At 44.8% G+C, this 12,339-nt stretch overlaps 1 protein-coding gene across 2 annotated transcripts in view; it reads right to left on the bottom strand.

The window, feature by feature from the left end:
• The window catches only part of LRRC9 (leucine rich repeat containing 9), a 469,353-nt gene that overhangs the window by 48,447 nt on the left and 408,567 nt on the right, over window positions 1-12,339 (bottom strand). For both annotated transcript variants that reach the window (XM_030213856.1, XM_030213854.1), the window contains one exon: window positions 12,124-12,192. In XM_030213856.1, the coding sequence (XP_030069716.1) occupies window positions 12,124-12,192 (69 nt within the window). The remainder of the gene's footprint in view (window positions 1-12,123; window positions 12,193-12,339) is intronic.

The following is a 12,339-nucleotide window of genomic DNA, read 5'->3' as shown; positions in this document are numbered from 1 at the left end:
TAAGCTCTGTCGAGCAGGGACTGTCTCTTCATGTTCAAGTGTACAGCACTGTGTACGTCTAGTAGCACTACAGAAATGATAAGCAGTAGTAGTAGTAGTAGTTCTTCTGCACAAGGAAGTAGTAGTAGTAGCCCTTCTTCCCCTGGTGGAATGAGTTCAACCACATGGGCCTTTAGAAGGGTGGAGAGTTCCTCTACAAGTACCTGCCTGTGCTGAGAGCTGAATGAATGAGCTCTCGGTGGTCAATTTGGAGGATTGAGATGCCAATTGAGGGCATATCTGAGATGGACTATTTGAAGAAACCAGCGGTCGGAGGTTATTAGATGCCAAATTTGTTGAAAAAGGTTTTGCCTCCTCCCGACCAGTAATTTGTCCGGGATGGTACTACTACTACTACTACTATTTAGCATTTCTATAGCGCTACAAGGCATACGCAGCGCTGCACAAACATAGAAGAAAGACAGTCCTTGCTCAAAGAGCTTACAATCTAATAGACAAAAAATAAAGTAAGCGGCTATGCTCTGCTGGAGCCAGTCAAAAGCCTTTGCTTTGACTAGGGGGTAGCAGGGGTCTTAGATGCATGCTGTTGATGTGAACGTGTGCGCTGGAGTTGAACCTGATTAGGCTGGAGAGCTGAAGGATTGTACCTATGCCTAGAATAGTAGTAGGGAGCATTTCTTGGCTTGCCAAAAATCCTCCTAACTGAGGAAGTAGATGCACAAGGCACACAAAGTGAGAGATAAGAAATTGTATCAGTATGCTTCTTGATTAGGTGAGCGACCTCCTCAACCTTCTCTCCAAAAAGGTAATCCCCCCCAGAAGGGACATCCACCAACCGCTGCTGAACAGAGTTTTCCAAGTCAGAAACATACAGCCATGAGAGTCTGCGTATTGCTATACCTTGAGCAGATATCCTGGATGCCACATCAAAAGTGTCGTAAGTGCCCCTGACCAAGAACTTCTGACACGCCTTCTGCTACTTGACCAACTGGCGAAAAGGCTCAGCCTGCTCCAGAGGAAGCACATTCACCAAGTCCGACAGCTGTTGCATAGAGTTTCGCAAGTAGATGCTCATGAAAAGCTGGTAGGATTGTATACAGGAGATGAGCACTGAAGCCTAATACATCTTCCTCCCATAAGAATCCAGGGTTCTATTTTCTCTGACTGGGGGTGCCGAGGCATAGTCCCTGGTACTCCTGGCTCTCTTGAGAGCGGACTCCACCACCATGGAACTGTGAGTTAACTGAGGCCTAACAAAACCAGGTTCACTGTGGATCTGATACTGGGTGTCAATCTTCTTGGGCATGACTGGGACCGACAGAGGGGACTCCCAGTTCCTGATGAGGACTTCCTTGAGTACCTCGTGGAAAGGGGCAGTCACAGCCTCCTCAGGAGGATATGTGTAGTCCAGACCTCGAGCATCTTAGTGCTGGGCTCATACTTCACTTTCAAAGGAAATGGAATGGCATCAGCAATTTCCTTAACAAAAGATGGAAATGAAAGGCTCTCTGGTGGAGACTGTCTCCTTTCAGGTGGAGGGGAGGGTTCAGAGGGAGTCCCATAAGACTCATCTGAGAAGTATCTGAGAACTTCCTCTGAATACCCTGAGTGCTCCTCCTAGGTGTTGGACAATATCTCCCTATGGGATTGCTGAGACCAAGCCTACTGAGAAACCGTGCCCTCGAGAGTGGCGTCGAGAAGCCGGCTCCTGTCTTGATTCCAGAGAAGCTTCCTCCACTGACGTTGATGGGTACCGGCTTGGGTGGCAGTCAACACTGGGGCCACACCGCAGGCTGAGGGCATGTGGTGTTGCAACGGGAGGTATGGCAGGTGCAAGCACCCCCAATACCGCTGCACACTGCTGCATAAGGCCATCCAGCAGCTCTGGGAGCAAGGCCCGAATGCGCTTATCGAGGATCGACACCAGGAAAAGCTGGGGTGACGATTGAGGTGCAGGTTGAAGAACTGCTGGGGTCGATGTGGGAGAAGGATCTCGGCTGCTTGGAGACAGGTGCATCATCAGCTCCTGTATGGAGGGAGAGCGATCCTCCTGGCATCGATGCTTCTCAGGTGCCAAATCCCTCAATGCCCCAGAGCTCTTGGCACCATGTGCCGAGGGTGACCGATGACAATGCTTCTTGGCTACCTGAAGCGTGTTATCAAGGCTCCTCAGATTCGATGAGGATGACATCGAATCCTCACATTGCCTCGGGGTCGGGTCTGACGATGGACGGTCCCAGGGGGCCTGCACAGCAGGAGGCCTTGAGACAGGTGGAGACCCACTCGATGCTTCACTGCTCCCAGTGTCTAAGGGTCTTGAAGCAGCCATGCCTACCGACGCTCCCGATGCCGGTGTGATGCTCTACGTTGATGCTGACAACTCCGACCTCGATGCCAATGCCAACATTGAGGAACTGGACTTGGCTCTAAAAATTTATCTCGTTGAGTCTCTCTGGAAACCTGGGTCCTCTTCTTCAAGCAAAGACAGACAACACAGTTAGCAGGGCTATGGTTGGGCCTAAGACACTGCAGACACCAAGAATGGGTGTCTTTTCCCAAAACAGTCCGACTGCACTGGGTACAGAGCTTGAAGCCACTGGGAGTCTTTGTGGACATGGATGGGAAAACCTCATCAGCTAAATTAAATGACTTGGTGCTGAAAAAGGGGCAAGGCACGGAAAAAAGAAAGGGAAAGACCAAAGTCAGGTCCTAAAAATGGCCTGATGGTGATGGAAAAAAGAAGAAAATTTAAACCTGGGCAAAATGAAACTAAAGAAAATAAATGATGAGTTTATAAAAGGCCCAAAAAAATAAGCTGAAAGGCATTTAAAAGCTCTAAAGACCAGGCGAGTGAGGAGAGGACAAAAAAAGCGCACCTTCTCCCGCAGAAAAAAGAGAACTGAGGAGTGACGGGTGAGAAGGCACTTGTACATGCGCTGTGGACTGTTCCACAAAGTTCTATATTTAGTTTAGGCAAAATGCTGAACTGGGCAATGCAGATTGACGTCACCCACTTGTGAGAAGATATAAGCCTGCTTGCCCTCGGAAAACGTACCTTCAATCTAGTAATATTCAAGGCGCTCTTCTGTCTTATGACTAGAGAGTCTGGCTCCTTTGTGATTGGACCTTGGATTCAAAGTAACAACTTTTTCAGGTACATCAGAAGCAGAAGGCCTGCAAGGGAATCTATGGGACTCTTGGATCATGAAGGAGCAAAAGGGGTACTCAGAGAGGACAAGGCCATAGCGGAGAACCTGAATGAATTCTTTACTTCAGACTTTACGGAAGAAGATTTAAGAGCTCTACCTGTACCAGAAACAGTTTTCAAGGGTGATGATGTGCAGAAACTGAAAGAAATCTTGGTGAACCTGGAAGACATACTAAGCCAAATCGACAAATTACTCTATCACCTGGACTGGATGACATGGATCCAAAGGTACTGAAAGAACTCAAAAATGAAACTGCTGATCTGCTGTTAGTACATAAGTACATAAGCACCGCCATACTGGGAAAAGACCAAGGGTCCATCAAGCCCAGCATCCTGTCTCTGACAGTGGCCAATCCAGGCTTCAAGAACCCTGCAACCCCCCTCCCCCACAAATTTAAAAAATAATGTTCAATGGACTTTTCCCTCAGGAATCTGTCCAAACTCCCTTTAAATTCCGTAAGGCCAGCTGCTGTCACTACATTCTCTGGCAACGAGTTCCAGAGTCTAACTATATGCTGAGTAAAGAAAAACTTTCTCCTATTTGTTTTAAATCTACCATATTCTAGCTTCATCTTGTGTCCCCTGGTTTTGTTGTTGTTTGAAAGTGTAAACAAATGCTTCACATCTGTCCGCTCTAATCCACTTATTATCTTGTAGACTTCTATCATATCACCCCTCAGCCGCCTTTTCTCCAAGCTGAAGAGCCCTAACCTTCTCAACCTTTCCTCATACAGAAGTCGTTTCATTCCCTTTATCATTTTCGTCGCCCTTCTCTGCATCTTCTCTAATTTCTTTATATCTATTGTTAAAGTCATCCGTAGTACCTGATGATTGGAGGGCGGTCAATGTGACACCAAGTTTTTAAAAAGGGCTCTGGGTTGGTCCAGGAAATTACAGACTGGTAAGCCCAACTTTAGTGCCAGGTAAAATAGTGGAAACTATTATAAAGAATAAAATTAAGGAACACATAAATATACAGAGTCAGCATGGGTTCAGCCAAGGGAAGTCTTGCATCACCAATTTGCTTCATTTCTTTTAAGGCTTGAGTAAACATGTGGATAAAGGTGAGCCAGTTGATGTAGTGTACCTAGATTTTCAGAAAACGTTTGACAAAGTTCCTCATGAGAGACTCATGAGAAAATTAAAGAGTCATGGAATAGGAGGCAATGTTCTGTTGTGGATTAGAAATTGAACGAAAAACAGAGGGTAAGGTTAAATGTTCATTTCTCTCAATGGAGGAGGGTGAATAGTGGAGTGCCGAAGGGATCTATACTGGGACCAGTGCTATATAATATATTTATAAATGATCTGAAAATCAGAACGATGAGCGAGGTCATTAAATTTGCAGATGACAAAAAAAACTATTCAAGGTTGTTAAAACACATGCGGACTGTGAAAAATTGCAGGAAGACCTTAGGATATTGGAAGATTGGGCATCCAAATGGCAAATAAAATTTAATGTGGACAAATACAAAGTGATGCACATTGGAAAGAATAATTCAAATCATAGTTACCTGATGCTAGGATCACATAAGAAAAAGATCTAGGTGTCGCTGTAGACAATACACTGAAATCTTCTGCTCAGTATGCAGCAGCAGACAAAAAAGCAAACAGAATGCTAGGAATTATTAGGAAAGAGATGCAAAATAAGACCGAGAATACTATAATGCCTCTGTATTGCTCCATGGTGCGACCGCACCTTGAGTATTGTGTTCAGTTCTGGTCACTGTATCTCAAAAAAGATATAGCGGAATTAGAAAAGATTCAAAGAAGAGCAACCAAAATGTTAAAGGGTATGGAACTCCTCTCGTATGAAGAAAGGCTAAAGAGGTTAGGGCTCTTCAGCTTGGAAAAGAGACAACTGAGAGGAGATAAGATTGAGGTCTACAAAATCCTGAATGCTGTAGAACAAGTAGAAGTGAATCGATATTTTACTGTTTCAAAAAGTACAAAGACAAGGGAACATTCAATGAAGTTACATGGAAATACTGTTAAAACAAATAGGAGGAAATATTTTTTCACTCAACGAATAGTTAAGCTCTGGAACTCTTTGCCAGAAGACTTAACTGCAGTCTGTGTATCTAGGTTTAAAAAAAGGTTTGGACAAGTTCCTGGAGGAAAAGTCCATTGTGTGCTATTGAGATAGACATTGGAAGCTACTGGTTGCCCTGGGACTGGTAGCATGGAATGTTGCTACTATTTGGGTTTCTGCCAGACGTACTTGTGACCTGAACTGATCACTGTTGGAAACAGGATACTGGGGGACGTCACGATCAGCAATGGCGAGCTGAAGACGGAGCTCCTGGTTGCCAGCCGAAAAATTAGCTAAACAAATAGAGTCACCGAGGCCCGAAGCGAAAAAATAAGTAATAGCAGGGGCGGTGAAAGAAACGCGAACCTGCAAATGGCGAACTCGAAGCTCAAGACGGCAGATTTAACTGCCTTCGGATTTCGCCAGCGCGAACACGTGGCAGGGAAACAGGCCGACGAACAGGGCGGCCAGGGCAGTTCTGGAAACCCACGCTCTCCAAACACTCAGAGAGCGCACGACGAAAATAGTGAGAGCGAGATAGCGACAGATAAATGGGAGCAATTAAGCACGTGGCTGCTAGATATAAGAAAGGACATCAAAGAGATGAGGCGAGATTTTGCACAACTAAGTGCGGACTTAAGAGAAGAGATTAAAGATTTGGGGAATCGAGTCAATGAGACGGAGGCTGGATTAGAGCAACATGCAGAAACCCTGACAATGGTTGAACAACAAATAACGGACCAACAAGCAGACATGAAATTTCTCACAGACAAGGTGGAAGACCTTGAAAATAGAAGTCGGCGATCTAATATCCGGGTGCGGGGCCTACCGGAGCTACCAGAATTTAACAACTGCGAGAAGGTAGTACAAGATATAGCGGCTCACCTGCTATCCTCCCAGGATCATACAATAGCGCCAGACACAATCCGGATAGAACGCGCACATCGGGCACTCGGATCAAGAAAGGCCAATGCCCCCAAAGACATAGTGGCCTGCTTTACAGAGTTTAAAATTAAAGAGGAGATCATGCGTCAAGCGAGAGCAGCCAGTCCTATCACGTGGGAGACATACCCCATTGAATTGTTTCAGGATCTGGCGGCCACCACTCTAAAGAGAAGAGGAGCTTTGCGCCCACTAACGGAGAAGCTTCGAGAAGAGGGCATTAAATACAAATGGCAACACCCATTTGCCCTAGTGTTTTATAAAGAAGGCAAACAGCGCCGGGTGATATCGCCTGAGGAGGCTCAAGAATTTTTGGAGCAGGAACAGACGGGAACAGAGTCCACCATAAGAGGGTCGACAGGTCCCCCAAGACAGAACAAGCAGAAATGGCAGCGAATATCACAAGGGCGAGGACGGCTGAGACGCCAGGCATCAGATCGTACCCTGGCAACTGGAAAGGGCCTATGAGGAAACAAAACATCCCACCTTGGAATATAAAAGACACAAGATAAAGATTTGCCCATATAGAAATCTGGGCCCAGCGGAACTTTAATAACATACAACAAAAACTTTGAGCAACTGAGCAGGCTGGTAACGAATAAGGAAACGGAAGTCCATATCCTAATAGACATGCCTTCACAGGAGAAGGAAGCATGTCTCTTCAGGTTACGGGGAAGGGGGGGGGGAGGGGGGATAGAGGGGAAATGGTGGTGGACAAATAGCAAGCTGCTTGTGTGGTATTGGGTGATAGGATGTTCAAATGTGTAACCTTTAATGTGCGGGGTCTTAATTCGCCTATGAAGCGCCAGCTAGCATTCAAAGAAATGATTCGCCTGCGAGCTGACATGGTGCTCTGGCAGGAGACACATTTAAAAAAATGCCATGAAAAGCTGGTGTGTCACAAGCAATACCCCACTATACTGTTTTCATCGAGTATAGATAACTCAAAACAGAGAGGGGTACTGATAGCGCTGTCGGGGTCTCTCCCATGGCAGGTACAACGTACCATAACGGATAAAAATGGTAGATTTTTGATGATAATAATCTCATTGTTTAATGTGCAATATACAATTGTGAACCTGTATGCACCAAACACAGGACAGGGAATGTTTATCGAGGAAATAGAACAAAAATTGCAAAGACATCAACAGGGGCACCTTCTGATAGGAGGAGATTTTAATGTCACAATACATCCCCCACTAGATAACTCTGCGGGTCAGGCAGTGTATGCTAAAGTAGATCGGAAAAAATTGAAGGGATTTCTGGCAAGATGGGGACTGATAGATCTATGGCGGGCTAAACATGGGGAAGAGCGAGACTATACCTACTACTCTTCTACATACGGGTCATATTCCAGAATAGATGGATGGATGGGAGATGTGGTAGTGGCAAGTAAGGTGCATGAGACACATATTGAACCACGCATCTGGTCAGATCATGCCCCGGTGGTGCTAGAAGTACACGCAGGCACGCGGCAGGTGGGCATACGATATTGGAGATTAAATGAGGCAATCCTATTGGACACTAAAAATATCCCAGTGATAGGAAAATACATTGAGGAATACCTTGAATTGAATGATGTGGGAGAGACCCTCCCGGAGCACTTGTGGGAGGGTCTCAAAGCAGTCCTACGCGGACAATTGATTGCACTGGGGGCACACATAACCAAGACACGAATAGAGCAAGAAGAGAACATCAGAGCAGAGATACTAAAATTGGAACAGGAACACAAAAAAGACCCCAAAAATACCCAAGGACAAGTAAAAATACAGGAGCTGCGGTCCAAACTTAACGAACTACAATTGGCAGAATTAGCCGCCAAATTGCAAATGACACAACAAGAATATTTCGAATTTGGAGATAAGGCAGGCAGACTACTAGCATGCAAACTCAAAAAATTAGCACAAAGAAACCACATAGGAAACATACAAATAGCAGGGGGGAACATAGTCACACAGGTGGAGCAAGTTCAAGAGGCATTCCTTGAATACTATACAACTCTATATGGGTCAGAACAGGTCATAGAGAAAGACAGAATGGAGCAATACTTGAGAGAAGCGGATCTCCCACGGGTGGGGAAGAAGGGGTCTGAACAGTTGTCGGCCCCCATATCGCTAGAGGAGATCACGTGGGCCATAACAGATATGGTGAGTGGTAAAGCCCCAGGCCCAGATGGGTTTTCCCCCAGATTTTATAAAATGTATAGTAAACACCTAGCTCCAGTCTTACAGAGAGTGTTTAATGCACTGGCTGACTCACAGGAATTGCCTTATACCTGGAGATTGGCAGCGATAACCCTAATACCAAAACCAGGGAAGAACCCACAGCTATGTAGCTCCTACAGGCCGATTTCGCTCCTGAATGTGGATTACAAGATATTCACTAAAATCCTGGCCCGCAGATTACAAAAACAGATACCAGAGCTAGTACATGAGGATCAGGCGGGCTTCATAACAGGACGCCAGGCGTTTGATAACCTCAGATGTCTGATGCATGTCATTCAGCAGGTAAGAGACGACCAGGCCCCAGCGATATTGCTTTCGATTGATGCAGAAAAGGCATTTGATCGTGTGGACTGGTCGTTTCTATTCACGGTGCTACAGTGGACAGGGATAGAAGGGAAATATCTGAAATGGCTACAGCTACTATATCAGGCCCCATTGGCTACATTGAAAATTAATGGGATGTATACAAGAACATTTAAATTACAAAGAGGGACTAGACAGGGATGTGCGCTGTCGCCACTCCTTTTCGCTCTATCTTTAGAACCTTTAGCATGTATGCTTCGCAAGGACCAGGAGGTGAGGGGAGTGGTGAGAGGCTGGAGGGAACACAAACTGATGTTGTTTGCCGATGATATATTGCTGACTATAACGAAACCGGATACATCGGTGAAGAAGATAGTGGAACATCTCACACAATATGGGCAATTATCAGGGTTTAAACCTAACTTGGAGAAATCAACCTTTTTAAATCTCACAGTGCCTCCCAAGGAACTGTCGACTCTTCAGACAGAGTTTCCCTTTGTGTGGGCGAGCAAATCTATTAAATACTTAGGTATCCAAATAACACCACAGTTAGAGGGACTATTTGCAGCTAACTTCCCCCAGAAAGCGGAAGAGCTATTTAGAGAGTTGGATAGATGGGAAGGGCTTAATGTATCTTGGAAAGGACGTATAAACGCCATCAAGATGATGCTACTCCCAAAACTATTATATCTATTTATGGCAATCCCAATACCAATTCCTGCTAGTTTCTTTACAAATTTGAATCGCAAAATGTTCACAAACATATGGAGGAAACGTCCACCTAGAGTGAGACGCTCAATGATGTTTCAAACATGGGAGAGAGGAGGTATGGGGGTCCCCAATCTATATCTTTATTACCAGGCGGCCCAGATTCGCGTTCTGGCGGAATGGGCCCCCGGGGCGACCAAGAAATGGCTGCACTGGGAGAGAGCCTGGCTAGGCAGACGTGAAATAGAGGATATTTTGTGGATTCCAGGGGAGGAGCTAGTGCCCATAATCAAAAAAATGCCCCTGGGATTAAGACACCCTATGTGGACATGGTACCAAGTGAGAAGGAGGCTATTCCCGGAGAGGCGATATTATCGGCAAACAGCAATACGTTGGGCAAAGGGATTTCCCCTGGGGAAAACTGAGAAAGTGTTTGGCACATGGGCTCAAGCAGGGTTGCGCACGCTGGGTCAACTATGGAAGGATGGGGTAATGATACACTTTTCAGACCTGCAGGAGGAATATGGCCTGGAGGAGAGAGATCTTACATACTACTGCAATCTGCGCAATTTCATTAAAAAGAAAGCGCAGGACGAGTTGGATCTAGCTGAAACAGCCCTAGAAATAGCAATAAACAGGGGGGGAGGCAGGGGAGGAATCACTAGGATATATTTAGCCCTGTTGGGAAGGACAGACCCTCAGGTATTTTACCAAGCTAAATGGGAGAAGGTGTTACAAACCACTTACTCAGAAACAGTGTGGAGGGGAAATTATAAATATCTGCTTAAGCCATCCATGGCCCAAACGGTAAATGAAAATGGTTTCAAGATGTTTTATTGGTGGTACTACACCCCCGACCGGCTGCAAAAGTTGTACCCAGAAATGTCAGGGCAATGCTGGCGGGAGTGTGGTCACAAAGGCACATTCTATCACATTTGGTGGGCCTGTGAGAAAGTTGAAATGTATTGGAAAGATGTAATGCAAATGGTTAACACAGTTCTACAGAGGACATACCTATGGAAGGCAGAACACTGCCTACTACACTTTAGACCAGCAGAAATACCGAGCTGGCAGCATAGACTGGCGACTCAATATTTTGTAGCGGCAAGATTAGGACTTGCTCGTGCCTGGCGGCAAGTAGAACCACCATCACTTCAGGCGGTCACCAGAAAAGTGGAGCACCTTTACCAGATGTCAAAACTAACAGCTATGCGAAGAGGATCCGTGCTAGTCTTCAACAAAATTTGGACACTTTATGAACAATATAAGGAACAGCAACACACACCACCGGGATAGGGAGGGAAGGGAGGGAAACTACAGTTGGGGATAAGCATAGGTTGATATAAGAAGCAAGATGTCAATGTGTAATGGAAAATCTGTTAAGATGTATCTATGAATCAATAATAAAAAGATTTAAAAAAAAAAAAAAAAAAAAAGAAACAGGATACTGGGTTAGACGGACCATTGGTCTGACCCAGTATGGCTATTCTTATGTTTGCCTGACTCAATCCTGCTTGTTGATGGAAAATAGTCTTTTGAAATTGCAGTATAATGGTGCTAATTTTCAAAGCACATAGACTTACAAAGTTACATGACGGGGCATTTTCGATATGGCATCTAAGTCCGACTTTGGACGTTTTGCAAAAAATGTCCAAAATCTGAATAGGAAAGAAGGTCATTGTCAAAAAAGAAAAACGTCTGTTTTCAAAAATACAAGGTTTTGTGATTTGGACGTTTTGCTTTTGGTCCATTTTCAAACAAAAAAATGTCCAAGTGCAAAATGCACAAAATCAAGCCACTGGGATGTAGGGGCGCCAGCATTTTTAGTAGACTGGTCCCCATGACATCCCAGGAAAGCAATAGGGCACCCTAGAGGGCACTGCAGTGGACTTCATCAAAATGCACCCAGGTACACATCTCACCATTGCTCCCTTATCTTGTCTGCTGAGCCCCCCCCCCAAAACCCACTACCTCCAACTGTACACCACTACCATAGCCCTTACGGGTGAAAGGGACACCTATATGTGGGTACAGTGGGTTTCTGGTGAGTTTTGTAGGGCTCACAGTTTCCTCCATGTGTAACAGGTAGGGAGAGGTATGGGCCTGGGTCCACCTGTCTACAGTGCACTGCACCCACCACTAGACTATTCCAGGAACCTGCATGCTGTTCTAATGGACCTGAGTATAACATCTGAGGTTGGCATAGAGGCTGGCAAGTAATGTTTTTAATCACATTTTTTGGGGGGTGGGAGGGAGTTATTAGTGACCACTGGGGAAGTGAGGGGAAGTCACCCCTGATTCCCTCCAGTGGTCATCTGGTTATTTAGGACACCTTTTTGTGCCTTATTCGTTATAAAAACAGGTCTTAGTGTTAGTCTTGGATGGTTTTGTTCTGTTCCATTATGGCTGAAAAACATCTAAATGTTAGGAACACCCAAATCCCACCCTTAACATGCCCCCTTGTGATTTGAACGCACTTCTGATGGACTTCATAGAAAAACATCTAAAAATTGTTTTTAAAAATACCAATTTGGACATTTTTGTGAGAAAAACGTCCAAATGCAGATTTATGCCACTTTTTGGACGTTTTCTCTTTTGAAAATGAGCCCAATAGTAACATACCTAACTTTGTAGTCTACATGCTTTGAAAATAAGCCTCTAAACTTTCTTATTCAACATTTTTCAATATAACCTAGTATACTCACTGGATTTCCAAACATTGAAATCTCTTTAAGAGTTGGAAGGGCTTCAAGTTTTTCTACTTCTGACATTTCCTGTTAATAAAATAAACATGTTATTTACAATTTAATCATGAACCATTTTGTGTTTAGTAATTGAAGTCTGTTTAAATTCAGAATTACTTCTTCATATAATACATATAGGTGTGGTATATCTCTTTTCAAAGACATTAAAATAAATAG

This window comes from Microcaecilia unicolor, chromosome 9 (genome assembly GCF_901765095.1).
Source record: "Microcaecilia unicolor chromosome 9, aMicUni1.1, whole genome shotgun sequence".
Classification (NCBI taxonomy): Eukaryota; Metazoa; Chordata; class Amphibia; order Gymnophiona; family Siphonopidae; genus Microcaecilia; species Microcaecilia unicolor.
This window is presented reverse-complemented; position numbering and strand designations above follow the sequence as displayed.